This window comes from Oratosquilla oratoria, chromosome 12 (assembly GCF_046742065.1).
Source record: "Oratosquilla oratoria isolate Oo_2021 chromosome 12, ASM4674206v1, whole genome shotgun sequence".
NCBI lineage: Eukaryota > Metazoa > Arthropoda > Malacostraca > Stomatopoda > Squillidae > Oratosquilla > Oratosquilla oratoria.
Window position 1 is genome coordinate 32,110,004 of NC_134788.1, and position 17,050 is coordinate 32,127,053.

At 39.8% G+C, this 17,050-nt stretch overlaps 2 protein-coding genes across 3 annotated transcripts; both read right to left on the reverse strand.

Annotated features, from left to right (window-relative positions):
* Window positions 1-248: 248 nt before the first annotated feature.
* Window positions 249-5,710, reverse strand: LOC143031271 (uncharacterized). 2 transcript variants are annotated; one of them, XM_076194896.1, is made up of 3 exons: window positions 5,524-5,710; window positions 4,831-4,950; window positions 249-2,001 (listed from the first exon to the last, which is right to left on the reverse strand). In XM_076194896.1, the coding sequence occupies exon 3, from the start codon at window positions 1,939-1,941 to the stop codon at window positions 478-480; it is 1,464 nt and encodes a 487-aa protein (XP_076051011.1). In that variant the 5' UTR covers window positions 1,942-2,001; window positions 4,831-4,950; window positions 5,524-5,710; the 3' UTR covers window positions 249-477. The 2 variants fall into 2 exon arrangements, with proteins under 2 accessions (XP_076051011.1, XP_076051012.1); XM_076194897.1 differs by lacking the exon at window positions 5,524-5,710 and adding an exon at window positions 5,365-5,424.
* Window positions 5,711-6,680: 970 nt separating this feature from the next.
* On the reverse strand, window positions 6,681-11,313 carry LOC143031275 (uncharacterized). Its single transcript, XM_076194905.1, has 3 exons — window positions 10,859-11,313; window positions 7,634-7,969; window positions 6,681-7,391 (listed from the first exon to the last, which is right to left on the reverse strand). Exons 2-3 carry the CDS (start codon window positions 7,865-7,867, stop codon window positions 7,254-7,256), a joined length of 372 nt encoding a protein of 123 aa, XP_076051020.1. The 5' UTR covers window positions 7,868-7,969; window positions 10,859-11,313; the 3' UTR covers window positions 6,681-7,253.
* Window positions 11,314-17,050: the final 5,737 nt, after the last annotated feature.

Consider the following 17,050-nt stretch of genomic DNA (forward strand, 5'->3'; position numbering starts at 1 on the left):
ATCCCAGTTTCTATGAACATAGCATCTTCCTAGTTTCTATGAACAATCATAGGATCTTCCCAATTTCTCTGGACAATTGAAGAGTGGTGGTTCATTTTCCTAACCAAAGGAGACTCATCATGACGAGTTTCATCCATATGTGGTCAACAAAGTTTTCAGTGCAAAGGTTGTTTCAGTTTGATTTAATTTTCCCCCCTAAGTTAACTATACTAGCAGCAATCACCACAAAAGTATTAGATAAAAACATATATTGCAAATCATTTATTTCTCACATTTCATAACAGGTAAGCATCACTTACTATCCATACAATACATTATGGAAGACTGCAATGTCCACAATCACACATGCCAACAAAATGGTATACATTTTATAAGGGATTTCTGGTAAAACCCCACAGGACTGCTCAGCCAGTCTAGGGAACAACAACAACAACCCTTTACCTAACACATAATAATTCTCCACCTGCGATTACCAAGTCAGTTCATAACTTCCATCAACTCACCCACTTGCAGATCAAGATCGTAATCATCCACTCCAACCAACATTTCACCCAGCTCAAGATTCAGGTCATGTTCTTCTACTTTGATTTCCTTCACTTCACTTTTTACTCGAGACTTTGTTGGGTCATACAAACTTCCAGTCACATTTATGAATTTCCCCGTCAGGTCCTTCACCTTTTCATGGGAACAAGGTATACTAGAAGTTACACAATGCAACTTGTCACTGCCAACACAAAGTACACCACTAGTCTCACAGTTGTTAGGTTCAGAAACAGTTTTCAAATCATGACCCTCATAGCCATCACTTTCATGGGTCTGCATGTGATAATTCAAAATACCTGGAGCAGAAAATGAGGCAGAACAGACAGTACATCTATGATGCTTCTCATGTATATGATGTCTCATGTGCGCTCTGAGGCGACTCTGATGAACATACGAGGCTTCACATGTTGGACATTTATAAGATCTACCACTCTTGATAGTGGGATGTTTCTTTCTATGTGCAATTAAGATACTTGAGCTGGAGAACGAGTCCTCACACAGGTCACATTGGTATGGCCTTTCACCTGAGTGAGACCTCATGTGAATGGTCAGGTGACTTGGCCTGCGGAAGGAAGACTCGCAGAGAGTGCACCTGTAGGACTTTTCCCCGGTGTGGCTCTTCATGTGAACTCTCAGGTGAGTCCTCTGGCGGAACGAAAATTGGCACTCGGGACACTTGAAGGGCCTCTCCCCCGTGTGTATCCTGACGTGGTCCCTCAGACTGCCGCTCAAAGTGAAGGTGGACGGACAAAAGGCACATCTAAAGGGCTTCTCACCAGTGTGGACTTTCATGTGACCTTTCAAATGACTGATGTGCCGAAAAGAAACCATACACACGGAGCACTTGTGAGGCCGCTCGCCCGTGTGAGTCTTCAAATGATAATTGTAATAATCGGAACGAGAAAACGAGGCTTCACACGTCTTACATTTATACGGCTTCTCGCCCGTGTGAGTCCGTACGTGCGCTTTCAATTTGGACGACTGACTAAAGGAAGACTCACATTGAGTACACTCATAACGTTTCTCTCCTGCACGTGTCTTTGTGTCCCTTCTTCTTTCATGAGCCTTTATGTGTCTCTTCAGACTGCCAGGCTTGGGATATGAGGCCTCGCATAGGGTACATCTATATAGGTTTTCATCTTTGTGAGTCTTCATATGATCAGTTAAACTAGCATACTGTGAAAACGAAGCCTCACAAAGACAGCATTTATAAGGCTTCTCTGAGTGAGAATCCGTATTAGACGATCTGAAAACAGAAATGTTAAAGTCTTCATATTTTTCTGTTTCTCTCTTCTTTCTTGTCCTTAAATGATAAGACTTGGGGGAGGATGAAACACAGGTTCTTGCACCTTCTTCACACTTTTTCTTTGTGCCTTTTCTTCTTTGATGGGTATTCATTTTTCCATACACCCATGTGTCTCCAAAGGTGATTCCAACAGTCTAACGGTATCTGCACCTCTGGGGATAAGAGATAGCAGGCTAATCAACAAAGGACAAACAGAAATCCTGAAAACCAAAACTTTTTATGAGGAATTCTGAATTGCATAAAATGAAGGATAACAATACCCTTGATCTTGGTATAAATCAGCACTGAGGTCAGTAAAAGATGGAACTAATTTTCAATCTTATGAAGGAAAAATATCATACCCTTGGACCAAGGGCATGGTTCATTAAATTCCACGCTACAAAGCCCTCTGTGAGGGGCAACGTCCAAGCCGATAGGGGGGGAGTGTGTGACGTTAAACCATATCATCATCATCATCATCTTTCATTAACTACCGTACATAAACTATGACTAAAAGGTTGCCTATCTCTTCTTAACTTCATAAATAATGATCAATATAGATTAACCTGGAACTGTACGCAAATTTCAGGCTAGGTATGATAAAACTGGAGAGTAGGAGATGGGATCCAATGAGTGCTGCTCCTGTCATGTATTCTTCTACAATTAGGTTTAATTAGTGCAGAAGTAATGATCTAACTATCTGGTGTCAGAACCATCCTTGACTATGCACTACAGTTTTGGTCTCCATCCTTTAGAATGGATATCACTTCACTAGAATCAGCACAGAGGAAAATGAACAGAAATAGATATCACTTTACTAGAATCAGTACAGAGGAAAATGACAAGAATTTTATCTTATGAAGAAAGGCTTAGGCACCTTAACTACAATTTCTGGAATGATACAGAGTGTGGGGTGATCTAATAGAGGTGTTCATGTGGACCACGGGCATTAAGAAGGGTAACGCAAATGAGGTAATCATATTAAGACAACAGGGCAGCACTCACAGTAATGGATCTAATTGGACAAATTTAGATTTAAGACAGATATAGGCAAGAACTGGTTTACTAATAGTGATCAACAAATGTAATAGACTTAGTAACCATGTAGTGAGTACTGGAATTATTGGCTGTTTTAAAAAACAAAGACAACATTATGGATGAGGATGACAGGTGGTAATGGACATTGAACTGTCTAGTGTAGACCTTGAGGTCTCTTGGAGTCTCATTATGTTCTTGTGTAAATGCTATTAGGTCATCACTACTTTGTTGCTAATTAACCCCACATGGAGTATCAACTGAACAAGTCTTATGTCTTCAATATATCTCCTTGATAACTACCCTGTGAAGCAGAAACTAACCCACACTCATACAAATGTCCAAATACTCTCTGCTAAGATGTATATGGTCTGAGGGTCATTGCCAACCATTGGCACAATGGAATCCCTCAACAAAAAATAATATCACAGACATTACTCAACCTCTTCACAAGTGATCTAACACTAGATTCAGAGCAAAACACAAGAGCTCACCTCTGCTGATGACCAGATAGTAATCACCCAGCAAAGAAAATGCAAAGTAGCTGCTAAGAATTGCCAAGTTTACTTAGACAAATCAGAACAATAGCTCAGAGAAAATAGTTCACTGTTCAGTCTAATGACTGATTCTGAAAGTGATCCCTCCTGTAAATACATGTACAAATTGACACAAAAAAGAATTGTACAATATGGTCAGCTGTTTTATGAAAATAATAACTATCATGCTCATAAAACTTGCATCAAAACATGCGTGAAAACAAAGATTTATTTTTAAATTCGCTGCCAACAGCAGTATACAATTTGTGAAAATATCTACATTTGTCCATGATTATAATTTGTGATATATCTTAAATTTTTTAAGTTTCATCTCACCTGCTCACACAGCAGTTTGTAGATTTTTTGTATCTATATTACAACACTTCTCATGGTAATCAATATTAATGGATGGTTAAAAAATATTTTACTGCAACCTTCCTGCTACCAGACACTGGTGCTATTTTTGAGAGCATCACCGATTAATTATTTTTGTGTGAAACATGTATTTTTCTCCATATTCTAACCTAACCTACATTCATGTGCAGGGACATATCTTGCACACTGGACAGCCATGACAATGTTTCAGTGGTGGGTAGTAGGAAGGTTGCAGGAATGATTTTGTCACCATCCCTTAATATTAATTAGTGGGAAAAATATTACTAAAAAAATTGGAGTTGTCATAATGTAGATGCAAAATATATACAAACTGCTGAGCGAGCAGATAAGACGAAATGGCGGGTAGTGGCAATTATTTTTTTCTACCGAAATAAACATGTGAGGATAGACAGAGCCTTTATTAGCACAATGTTCTATTTGTTACAGTTTTTTTTATGTACATAGTCATAATACACATGACCAAGATTATATAAGAGTAATGGGGGGGGGAGGGAGGGAGGAAAAGAGGAAGAGAGGTAGGGAAGGGGGAGGGGGGACACTAAAAACTAGGAAAGATTAAGTATTCAGCGACCCCCGCTCCCTAACTCCCTTCCTCCCTGCCCCCTCCTTCCTTATTCCTCTTATTGATCTCAGTGGTAAATATCACAATTATGTACTTGAAAAAGCTGTTTATTTTGATAGACTTCTCAGCAACTGCAATTTTCATAAAATTATTTTTTCACTATTCCTTAATATAATTTTTTGCATGAAATGTTGAAGTTGTAATATAGGAGCAAAAAATATATAAATTGCTGTACAAGCAGGTGAGATGAAACTTTACATATACCATATATTTTGTCTATGGTATGGTTTGATTACATTTTATTGATTTGAAATACTTAATCTGCAAGTCCGCTGTTTATGATCCAATTCTTGATTGCATCTTCCTAAATGACTCATTTGGAACAGAAAAATACAAACCAATAGGATTAAGCAAAAATACATTATATGAATTATTCTTAAAACCACAACCGAGACCTAGCAATAAATAATTACCTTATTCATTTAGTACCACTCCTTCTTTAGCATCATCAGTATTGCAGTGTTAAGCTGTCTCTATCTCTATCTGGGATAAGACATGGGCAAGCCAGTTCAAATCCATTTTAGCCTTCACATCTATAAAAAAAATTAAGAAAAATTGTCATAACTACAAAATAATGGTAACATTCCAGAGACACACAACCACAGATATTTAACATGAGACACATTGTCCAGTAGCTCCTAACCTAACCGTTCCATAGAAAAATAATACTCTTTCAAATGCAAAAAAAAAAAAAGTGTTTCCATGTTATGGAACAGAACCAAAATAATGTAGTACATAATCTGAAAGTGATGGCAATTATCATACATATTTCAGTAATAACCAAATCATGGCGGGGAATTGCCCCACTGGGACGCACTGCACCCCCAACCCTTAACATGAAAATAATCTCAATCACTCCTGAAGTATTTGGTCATGTCCATCTCCCTCATCCCTCTAGCGCTAAAATGTGTACTAAAAAGTATTGCCAATCATTTCAATTTAATTACACGAGGGGGTCTTAATAATCTATTTCACTGTGTTTTTGGCTCTAGAGAGATGAAAACTTGTTTTGCCGACGGGCGCCACAACAAGTAATATCTTTTATGAAGGCTACGTTCTTCGAACATTATCTTCTACAATCTTTATGAAACGCAACAGTTTCTTACCTTTGCATAAGGAACGATGGAAAATCAAAGCTCAATTATGAATTCGAAATTAGCATATGCCCTTTCCCATGGGCGAATCTCAAGTATGTAGGACCAGGAACAGGACATCTACTCGCTTACAATTCACGTTCTAATACTAGACATCGTGATGTTCTCACGTTGAAGGTCTATACAAATAATAAACAAACGGTTCTTGTAATGCATTATTGGTTACTCATGCATCAACACTACTAAATAAAGCAAATGACATAGTACGTTAATTCCTAGCGATATCAATGACATCATATTTTATATTCACAGGATGCAGTTAATTTCACTGTACTTCTTACCGTAAATGAGTTACTAATGATTTATATATGGTATGGAATGATATTGGCATACTGCTGACGTTTTATTTCCCCCCAACAAAAGGAATGTGAACCACTACAGAAGCCTGAAAGCAATATTGTAGTGGGTTTGGTTCGGTATGGACAACCCAGGGAAAATGAGGCTCACAATAACACTAAAACTAAGGTTTGGTGGTTAATATGCTCGGAGGGAACGGACGTAGTCTCGTTGGGAGATGGGCCTGTGGCTGCGGGCGAAGAGCCACAGGAGAGAATGAGACGACTTGCTGGCGGCTTGCTGGAGCGAACTGGTCCCGAGGCAGCTTGCTGGAGAGGACTGGTCCCGAGGCAGCTTGCTGGAGAGAACTGCTTCTTGGAGTTGAGCCCGGGAGAGAAGTAGGTAGAGAACTCAGTAGAGATCTCGGTAGAGAAGTCGGGAGAGATCTCAGTAGAGATCTGAATTCTGAGTTCTGAATTCCTAGGAAAGACCACTCGCTTGCGCTGGATCGGTTTTTGTGGGAGGGGAAGAATGTCTGTAAGAAAATGAAAAGACAGTAGCGTATAAAAGAGGGTTATTGCCACCGGGCGATTTGCGAGCGATTAGGGGCTTGTTGGCGGTCGTGGCTCGGGAGAAATGGACTGGGAGCTTGGACGGAGTCGCCGACGCCGGGATTAGGATCACCAAAAGTTTAGAAAATGGTAGGAGGCGTAGTAGGAGAGAAAGGTGGAAAAACGGAAAAATCTTTAGTGGGAGGTAAACTGAAATGAGAAGATGTAGTATAAGAGAAAGTTAGAAAGGAAGCGAATTTTAGTCGAAGAAAAAGTAGGTGTAGATGTTTGTGCGTGGGACGTGGCTGTGTTCGTGAGAGGTGTGTGCGTGTAACTTACGGGAAGTGAGTAGATTTCACTTCCCGTGTGAAGCGTCTACTCACCTCGGCGGGAACGTGGGGAGCTTTCCAAGTTCCTGATTGGCTGACCAGCGGCGCGTCACCACAGTTTTAGTTCGGAAGAACGGCAGGACAGTGAAATTCACACTTAAATCTCTAATCTCTTTCTTTTGGTAATTAGCCACAAGGTGCGACACTAGAAGTGTCACATGAGAAATATAGGTGAAGCTCGGACTAAGAGCCACTGCAAAGTGGAGCTGATCAGTTGTAGCTGGACGGGGAGCCTAGCGTCGGAGAGGTAGTGGCAGCTGATGACGGCGAGGCTCGATGGGACGGCTACAAGACTGGACGAGGAGATGTTGTTGGTTCACGAGTCGGTAGTGGTCTGAGTGGTATGGCTTTTTTTTTTTTTTACATTTATTGATTACAAGAAATACATCTTGCCTGGGTCTCTACCCAATACTCCTAGAAGGCATACCAGTATGCCTTTTACATTGAAAGTTATGTGTATATGTGTTTAACAAGTTATTGAATCATGTCGATTGTTGCAGCGTTGCACGGTCCTGGTCGATCCCCACAGTCCAGAGCCGACGTGATTAGTGTCCTGCACCCGTCGCGTCCCATCCAGTAGGTCCAAGGCATCATGCGCAGTTACCTAGGTGGACAAGGATTAGTCCTTTGGCTTAACCCATTAAACTCCGATGACAAGATGTCTTGTCATTTGGTCAAATAAAACAAAAAATCATAAAACACCAAAATGTTTGATCAAACACCAGAAAAATATGACGTCAGAGGAGGACTGACGTCATATTTTTCTGGTGTTTGATCAAATATTTTGGTGTTTTATGATTTTTTGTTTTATTTGACCAAATGACAAGCCTCCGGTTGTCCACTCACCTCCGAGAAACATCGATATCCGAGACGGAGGCATTGAAGGGTAACTTCCTCTACTCTGGAGAGACGGACTCCAGGGGTCAGCCGTTCACACGCTGTGGCAACTTGATACCAGCGTGCCGAAGGCCTCTGGGCTGCCAGGCTCCTATGTTTCTGCAGCTCCCTCTTGGCCATCATTCTCGTTGCAATGGCCAAGATCTCAGTTCGGCCCGGGAGGACACCAATTCCACATTCCATGTCTCCTGTGGCCGCTCTTCTGGCCACCCTGTCTGCCACTTCATTCCCTTGGATGCCGATGTGTCCCGGCACCCAGTTGAGGACGACCTTGCTGGTCTTGAGCTGAAATAGCAACGAGGTCTTTAGGTATTTGTGCTCATTCTAAGTGTAATAGAGCTAGACTATCTGTGTGCACAACTATATTACGTTGGTGGGTGTTGAGAGCACCCACTAACGTCGAGCAACGCGTTGCGAAAGAATTAATTTTGAAAGAATTAATTGTTGGTCGTCTTCGGGTCTTTTGCGCATGCGCCGCGACGCCATGGGCAGAGACTGGTAGATAAAACAATTAATAACGAAGAAATAAATTGACAATATCAAAAAGATAAAACATAGAATTGAATAACAAAGAAAAGAGAGAAAGGAGATAGAATTAATTTTGAATTCTAGGTTAATCGTTGGTCGTCGTCGGGTTTGTTGTCTTTTGCGCATGCGCCGTGACGTCATGAACAGAGACTGGTAGATAAAACAATTAATAACGAAGAAATACATTAATAGATCAAAAAGATAAAATAGAAAATTAAATAATAAAGAAAAGAGAGAAAGGCAAAAGAATTAATTTTGAAAGAATTAATTGTTGGTCGTCGTCGGGTTTGTTGTCTTTTGCGCATGCGCCGTGACGTCATGGGCAGAGACTGGTAGATAAAAACAATTAATAATAAAGAAATACATTAACAATATCAAAAAGATAAAACGGAAAATTAAATAACAAAGAAAAGAAAGAAAGGCGAAAGAATTAATTTTGAATTCTAGGTTAATCGTTGGTCGTCGTCGGGTTTGTTGTCTTTTGCGCATGCGCTGTGACGTCATGGGCAGAAACTGGTAGATAAAACAATTAATAATCAAGAAATACATTAACAATATCAAAAAGATAAAACGGAAAATTAAATAACAAAGAAAAGAAAGAAAGGCGAAAGAATTAATTTTGAATTCTAAGTTAATCGTTGGTCGTCGTCGGGTTTGTTGTCTTTTGCGCATGCGCCGTGACGTCACGGGCAGAGACTGGTAGATAAAACAATTAATAACGAAGAAATACATTAATAGATCAAAAAGATAAAATAGAAAATTAAATAATAAGGAAAAGAGAGAAAGGAGAGAGAATTAATTTTGAAAGAATTATTTGTTGGTCGTCGTCGGGTTTGTTGTCTTTTGCGCATGCGCCGTGACGTCACGGGCAGAGACTGGTAGATAAAACAATTAGTAATAAAGAAATACATTAACAATATCAAAAAAATAAAACAGAAAATTAAATAACAAAGAAAAGAGAGAAAGGCGAAAGAATTAATTTTGAATTCTAGGTTGGTCGTCGTCGGGTTTGTTGTCTTTTGCGCATGCGTCATGACGTCATGAACAGAGACTGGTAGATAAAACAATTAATAACGAAGAAATACATTAACAATATCAAAAAGATAAAACGGAAAATTAAATAACAAAGAAAAGAGAGAAAGGCGAAAGAATTAATTTTGAAAGAATTAATTGTTGGTCGTCGTCGGGTTTGTTGTCTTTTGCGCATGCGCCGTGACGTCATGAGCAGAGACTGGTAGATAAAACAATTAATAATAAAGAAATACATTAACAATATAAAAAAAATAAAAGATAGAATTAAATAACAAAGAAAAGAGAGAAAGGCGAAAGAATTAATTTTGAATTCTAGGTTAATCGTTGGTCGTCGTCGGGTTTGTTGTCTTTTGCGCATGGGTCGTGACGTCATGAGCAGAGACTGGTAGATAAAACAATTAATAACGAAGAAATACATTAACAATATCAAAAAGATAAAATAGAAAATTAAATAACAAAGAAAAGAGAGAAAGGCAAAAGAATCAATTTTGAATTCTAGGTTAATCGTTGGTCGTCGTCGGGTTTGTTGTCTTTTGCGCATGCGCCGTGACGTCATGGGCAGAGACTGGTAGATAAAACAATTAATAATAAAGAAATACATTAACAATATCAAAAAAATAAAACAGAAAATTAAATAACAAAGAAAAGAGAGAAAGGTAAAAGAATCAATTTTGAATTCTAGGTTAATCGTTGGTTGTCGTCGGGTTTGTTGTCTTTTGCGCATGCGCCGTGACGTCATGAGCAGAGACTGGTAGATAAAAAAAAATAATAAATACATTAATAGATAAAAAAGATAAAACATAAAATTAAATGACAAAAAAGAGAGAAAGGAGAAAGAATAAATTTTGAATTTTAGGTTAATCGTTGGTCGGGTTTGTTGTCTTTTGCGCATGCGCCGTGACGTCATGAGCAGAGACTGGTAGATATAACAATTAATAACGAAGAAATACATTAATAGAACAAAAAAATAAAACAGAAAATTAGAACAAATGAAAGAGAGAAAGGAGAAAGAATTAATTTTGAAAGAATTAATCGTTGGTCGTCGTTGGGTTTGTTGTCTTTTGCACATGCGTCGTGACGTCATGGGCAGAGACTGGTAGATAAAAATAATAATAATAAAGAAATACATTAATAGAATAAAAATATAAAACATAGAATTGAATTACAAAGAAAAGAGAAAGGAGAAAGAATTAATTTTGAATTCTAGGTTAATCGTTGGTCGTCGTCGGGTTTGTTGTCTTTTGCGCATGCGCCGTGACGTCATAGGCAGAGACTGGTAAATAAAAAAATGAATAACGAAGAAATACATTAATAGATCAAAAATATAATCCATAAAATTAGATAGCAAGGGAAAGAGAGAAAGGAGAAAGAATTAATTTTGAAAGAATTAATCGTTGGTCGTCGTTGGGTTTGTTTTCTTTTGCGCATGCGCCGTGACGTCATGGGCAAAGATAGGATAGGCCAGAATGTCATTCATGCACTGAGAGGAGGGTGTGGGTATGGTTAGTGGGGGTAGGGGTGGTTACCGACCCCCGCGTTTGGAGTCTCGCTGCGACCAGCTGCATGGTTGTGTGCATCTGAGCGCCTTGGCTCCGAAGCGGGTATGGTACGTACCAGCAGGAGGCAGTATCCTGTCGTGGAGCTAAAAACTGGTAGAGCAAAGTCTTCATGTCGGCGAGCTCCTGCCGTAGCTGTTGCACACTTTGGTCACTGGCACTATATGACACGGGAATTTTTTCACTCGCAGCACTATCGTCACTAACACCTGGGTTGTCACTACACTATGCACTGGTTTGTCAGTGCGCTGTAAGCTGGTGGCTGACCGGACGTTGTTCGGAGATACTTGTACCGAGATATGACGCTGGTACAATCCATCTGCTATTTCGCAGTATTGTTCGTCGTCCTTATCGCCGGCTAGAGCTTCCAGGTGTAAGTGGAGGGCGTCCGGCAACTTGGAGAGGTGAATGGAGCGGAGGAGTTCCTTGGGCAATGACACCTTTGCCCGGGTGTTGAGGGCGGCCAACTGTGACGGGGTGGTGTCGCCGAGTTGACTATGCTGGATATCTCGGTAGAGCTGGTCGTCGGGGCTGGTGCATACCTTCCCTAAGGCAGTCTTCAGGGCGGAACACTTGCCTTTTTGCGGAGGAGAGGTGACGACGTTACGGACAAGGGCGATCACGTCCGTTGGTAGAGCGGCGATGTACGCGCTGAAGGCTTGGTGGTCCGGCACGTTACCCTGAGTGGCTAAATAGGCCTCTGTGTGAACTAGCCAGCTCTCCAAGTCACGTGAGAAACTGGGAAGTTTCACACCCACACCTCTCACAAACACACCACACAAACCCACATTCAGCTTCTCTATGTAATTACTACAACCCCACGGAAATTCCTAGGTCGGGAGCCGGGGCAGATTCGCCTGACCTGAGATACCACATCGTTTAACAAGTCTCTTCTTTTCTTTACAAGTATAGCAATTACTCATATCACCTACCATTTAATGAAAAAAACAATATGCATATAAAATATTCCATGCTGACAACACGGCAGACAACACCTTGTGGGTCACGAGATAATGGAAATAATAAAGTTGTCTTTATATACTGTGTGTGTGTGTGTGTGTGTGTGTGTGTGTGTGTGTGTGTGTGTGTGTGTGTGTGTGTGTGTGTGTGTGCGCGCGCGCGTTTTTACCTAATTGCAGTATCAACAAAGGAGCAACGCTCGTTGGGTCCTGTCTCCTACTCTCCAATTTGATCTACCAGCAATAATCTATGGGTGTGAGACTTGGAAACTGATGAAGGCGATGAAGACAAAGCTAAGTACTATACAGAGGAGAATGGAGAGAGTCAGTGATGGGAACAACGCTGAAAGACCGAAAGAGAGCAGACAAGAATGAAAGATATTGTGGAGGCGATAAAAGAGAGAAAGTGAAATTGGGTAGTTAGGTTAGCGCGGGCGACTGATGAGCGATGGAGCAAGTGTGTTACTGAGTGGACGCCGCGAGATGGAAAGCGTGGAAGGGGGGACACCAGACAGAGGGTGGAGGGACGAGATAGCAAAGTTTGCGGGAGTGACGTGGCAGAGGTTGGCGCGGTCGTGTGAATCATGGAATGCTATGAAGGAGGCCTTTGTTCATCAGTGGTCTCAGGATGGCTGATTTGATTTGGATCTCAAGTTCGTGTACTGTTCCAACTTAATCTATATATTTCATTTCCAAGAATCTTATTTAGATTTGAATTCATGTACTGTTCGAGCTTGGGCTATACCACTTTCGAAGCTATTTCAAGTATTTGTGCATCTATAAGGGAAAATGTACTTCACACCCTTTAGACGCGTGTATTTTTTCATGGTGACTGCACCACCAATATACATTCGAGTAAAGGCGAACTAGGGTTGCACTTTTGAACACCCTCATCCATATAATGAAACGCCACTCTTATGTGCCTTTGTTCTTTTTGGGGATACTTTGTCCTTATGCGTGAACAGTAAAACATAAAACATAGCTTTCTTTCCTATTCCACATAGTGACACCCCCTCTGTCACTAGTCAGCAGTTTTGGTCCCTGGTGTAATGGCTGTCTTTATACTGGTGTAATATAGTTACGTCTTGATTGTTCTCAGAATTTTGTGTTACGTATTACCCCGCCCCCCTCTTGCTCTCTTTTTCTTCCGAAAGTCTCTGGTAGCCAATAAGCCCAACACCTAACACCAGTGTCCCGAAATCCGTAGACAGTGGAAGCAGGAAAGAGGTTGACGAGCATGAGAATTTATCACACTATTACACACTGGGAAATTGGAGAAGGGAGATAGCTGCAGTTGGGAGCCAAAGTCCAGGAAACTTAAGGAACCAGCCGGGACCACTGAAAGAGTGTAGTTTCGAAGGACCAGAGAAGTATGCTTCTCAGAAAAGGAGGGAGAGGGAGGTAACAAAGTCGTGTAAATCACAGTCCTAATCTAGGTTTGACTAAAACATTAAATAATGCTTTGACATTTATTGCAGTTTAAGATGTCTCCACAAATCAGCAAAATGCAGTCAAGATTAGACAAATGTGTACATTCACTTGACAATTATTAATATAACATGACCAAGATTAGAAAAAAAAAATCATAAACAATTTAGGAGGAAACACATACATATATATGGTTGGATACACCCATCCTAAACTAATCCTGCACGCTCTAATCCCGAAGCTGAAATGACACAAATACCTCGCTCCTTTCTGGTTGTGATGTAGCGCTAGTAGGTAGATTCTTCTAAAGGAGAAGTGCATTCACACGTACGGGATGTCCTTGAAGCGTTGACGGGAACTGTAGAGTCCAAGGCACATCCTTCTCGGGCCGCCCTAGAAACGACACGTGCTCATTTTAAATTCTTAGTTTACCGTCTACCTGGAGTATATCCTTTATTGACCCCCACATCCGATTAAACACTCTGTTATAGTTCGTCGTAATCCACCGGCCAATATCGTGGATGTCTTAGGATTCGAAATTCACTTCGTCGAGAACAGCGGGAGGTCGAGTGCCATCTCCTTCAAGGGACATCCTAGAGGCGAGATACAGTCACTTTCAGACATTTTGTTCCACAGTTCACTTAGTCCGTCTGGGAATTTCACTTGTAATCCTCCATGTTCGGACAAAATAGTCACATTCTCGTTCCTGAAATACAAAGACGGTCAACAACTGGAGGGTGTGGTCAGTGTGGTGGATAAACGCCTACTGAGGGGAATGACGCCCGAGGCTGACTACAGAGAGCGAAGCCCAGTCTTGTTTGGTCGAACTTCCAGTTGTTTTCCCTAGATTGGTGGAGGTGTGCCAATTGGATACACACTCTTCGCATTTAAATTTTCGCGGCCTTTTGTCTCCATAATAATGCTTATGTGGTAACTTTTATTGTTTGAGTTATCAGTACTGATTATATATTTTCTTTTAAGGATGTTTTTACCCCACCTGCATATATAATATAGCCCCTATAAGGTAGTGTATCCAATTGGCACATTTCTCACCGTTTACGTTACGATTGTTGACATCGGATGGGAAAAGTCAAATCATTATATATCTTCACATGGTAGCTTAGAAACAAAAATTGTGTATTGTTTAGGTAAAAAAAAACACTATAATTGTATACACAACTCTATAATAGAGAAGGAATTGTCATTATGTAGTTTTTTCAATTTCATTTTAGGTTGTCGAAACCAAGAATGAAACGTACTATATACTACACTGAAGATGAGTTAGCACAGCATGTAAACTCTCATGAGTTTCAACGTGGTTGTGATAATACGGCGGTGACAATAAATGAAAGTAATCTAACCATCGTGACTGTGAATGAGGGTTCTAGGAGAGAGTGCCAAGGTGGCACAGTGCTCGCAACATCACCTATTTATAGTTTTTGCGTCGCCAGAGACATTTATTGAATGCTCAGAAGGTCCTCATAGGGATTTGAGTGCTGTCATTACATCCTGTCTTCCCCTCCCCCTCTCACACTCCACATCCGGTTACCTCCTCTCCCTCAGTGCATAGGCCTACGCACCAATCCCCCCTCCCCCTCTCACACTCCACTCCCGTCTCTATATAAGTGCAATTTCATACAAAGAATATATTTTTCACATAGAAACACAATTTCATAAAAGAAAAATAATTACATGCATCATTTTTACACATTACACATAAAAATTCATTTCCAAAATCACCTATTTTCATTTAGTCAGGACGAAGTTTTTTTTTTTGTACAATTGAGGTTTTAAAGGTTTTGTGTGAGATGAATTGACATATGTAGGTCATTGTTATAATGTTTTTTTTTACCAAGTTCCTCTTATATTAGGCTCAGGAACACGTAATCTCAATCCTTTGATTTTCTGTCAAAGTTTTTTTCAATTGTTCATAGTTGTCATTTTTTATTTTGGAATTACGTTTATTTTGTATTAGCAGGACTCTACGAACCCTATATTTATATTATAGTAACTTTAAATGGACAAAAAACACACGCATATATTTTATTTTAATTTTTTATTCTGTGTATCCATTTGGATACATGCCCACCGGAATCGCCAGCGCGCGCCACCTCCACCAATCTAGGGTTTGCCTAAGGAATGTGGTGTGATTACGAGGCAGTTGAGGTAATTCTAGGAGTCTTGTGAGGTAGTTATTAATAGTTATAAGAAAGGGACACATGATCCTAAAGAACCTAATTTAAACCAACTAAAAATAAGTGGCAAACACGCAGGGGTATGGTATTTACGAACTCTCCAATAAACAATAAAGATGAAAATTTGATGATACACAGGTAAAAATACATCAACTATAACACAAAAAATACAAGGACGCAAAAAACATAGTATGGTGAATTAAATTAAGTTAATTAGTAGGTAGAGACCTTTCATTTTTAACATTATAGCACCTTTGATTGGTGACTTCAAGCATGAGCTTACGAAGACATCTTAGGATTGCAAGGTGTGATGAACCCTGACTAAAATCGAGGGTATCTAGACTCAATAACACTGTCAACCAATGAGCGCTAAACTCTCACAACAAAATGCTGTGGAGAAGGGAGGATTCGTAAAACTTTAACTCGGTTGAAAAGGGAGCAAGAATACAAAAAGTAATCATTGGATGTTTTAAGACTTCAGGTGCTTTCACAGAGTAAAGGAAAAGTAATAATTGAAACATCCGAAAAAAAAGAATAAATAAAGAAATGGAAAACATTAGGTAGCCTAGTGTGTCACAACGGCAGGACCTAGAAAATGGAACCAGGAAGGCAGTAGGGGATAACCCGTTGGGAGTTCGAGTAGAAACGACTTCGGCTATAACCTGCTTTTCGAATATCCAAATGGCAAGCTAAAAGAGGGTAAATCTTTACAGAAATTACACACAATATATATATATATACATATATATATATATATATATATATATATATATATATATATATATATCTATATATATATATATATATATATATATACATACCAAGAACTTTTCCCTCCTTATAAAGAAGGTAGCCAAGTCAAAATGCACGTACCAACTGCCAGCCATTAAACTACCCTTCACAACCCTTTTCTCCCTTTTATCACAACTCCTCATGGATGATAGGTCATCCCTGTATCCCGCCCACTACCATAGATAGGAAACGATGTAGCAAGACACAGTACATCCACAGCAAGGCCGCTTTACTTAACCGGTCGGCCACAAACCTCTCCATTCCCTCATGCAGAAAAAGAGAAGGCAGGGAGAAATCCTTTCGGGCTGCGAACAAATATCATTCACACATAAACACCCCCTACCCCGCATCCCCAATCCTCCTTTATATAATATTATCTCTACACAGCATTCTCCACTCGTCCCATTCTCCTACCTTCTCCTTTCCTTGCTCAACAGACATTCCCCTCTTTCTCAATGCCTCCTTCGTCTATCTCCCCCACGGTCGTCCCTTCAAGGTCACACCCCTTACCTCTTTTACTAATCTTTCATCACTTATTATTTCCATGTGTCCAAACCATCCCAATAATCTTTCATCAGCCCTGTCATCTTATTTTCCACCCTCACTCTCCTCACCTCCTCGTTTCTTCGCTATCTCAAACACATATGTATGTATGTATGTTTGTTTGTTTGTATGTATGTATGTATGTATATATATATATGTATATATATATAATATATATATACATATATATATATACAATAATATATATATATATATATATATATATTGCAGAAACCACAGGGAAATTAAAGTCAGAATACTGAACGTTTTCGTCTATTACGACATCCTCAGAGTATGTATGTATATATATATATATATATATATATATATATA

Bases quoted from the DNA above. Each gene is read 5' to 3' on its own strand.
- LOC143031271 (XM_076194896.1), bottom strand. From the start codon at position 1,941: ATGAATACCCATCAAAGAAGAAAAGGCACAAAGAAAAAGTGTGAAGAA.
- LOC143031275 (XM_076194905.1), bottom strand. From the start codon at position 7,867: ATGGAATGTGGAATTGGTGTCCTCCCGGGCCGAACTGAGATCTTGGCC. The intron at 7,392-7,633 runs GTGAGTGGACAA...TTGTCCACCTAG, and splicing joins GATATCGATGTTTCTCGGAG to GTAACTGCGCATGATGCCTT.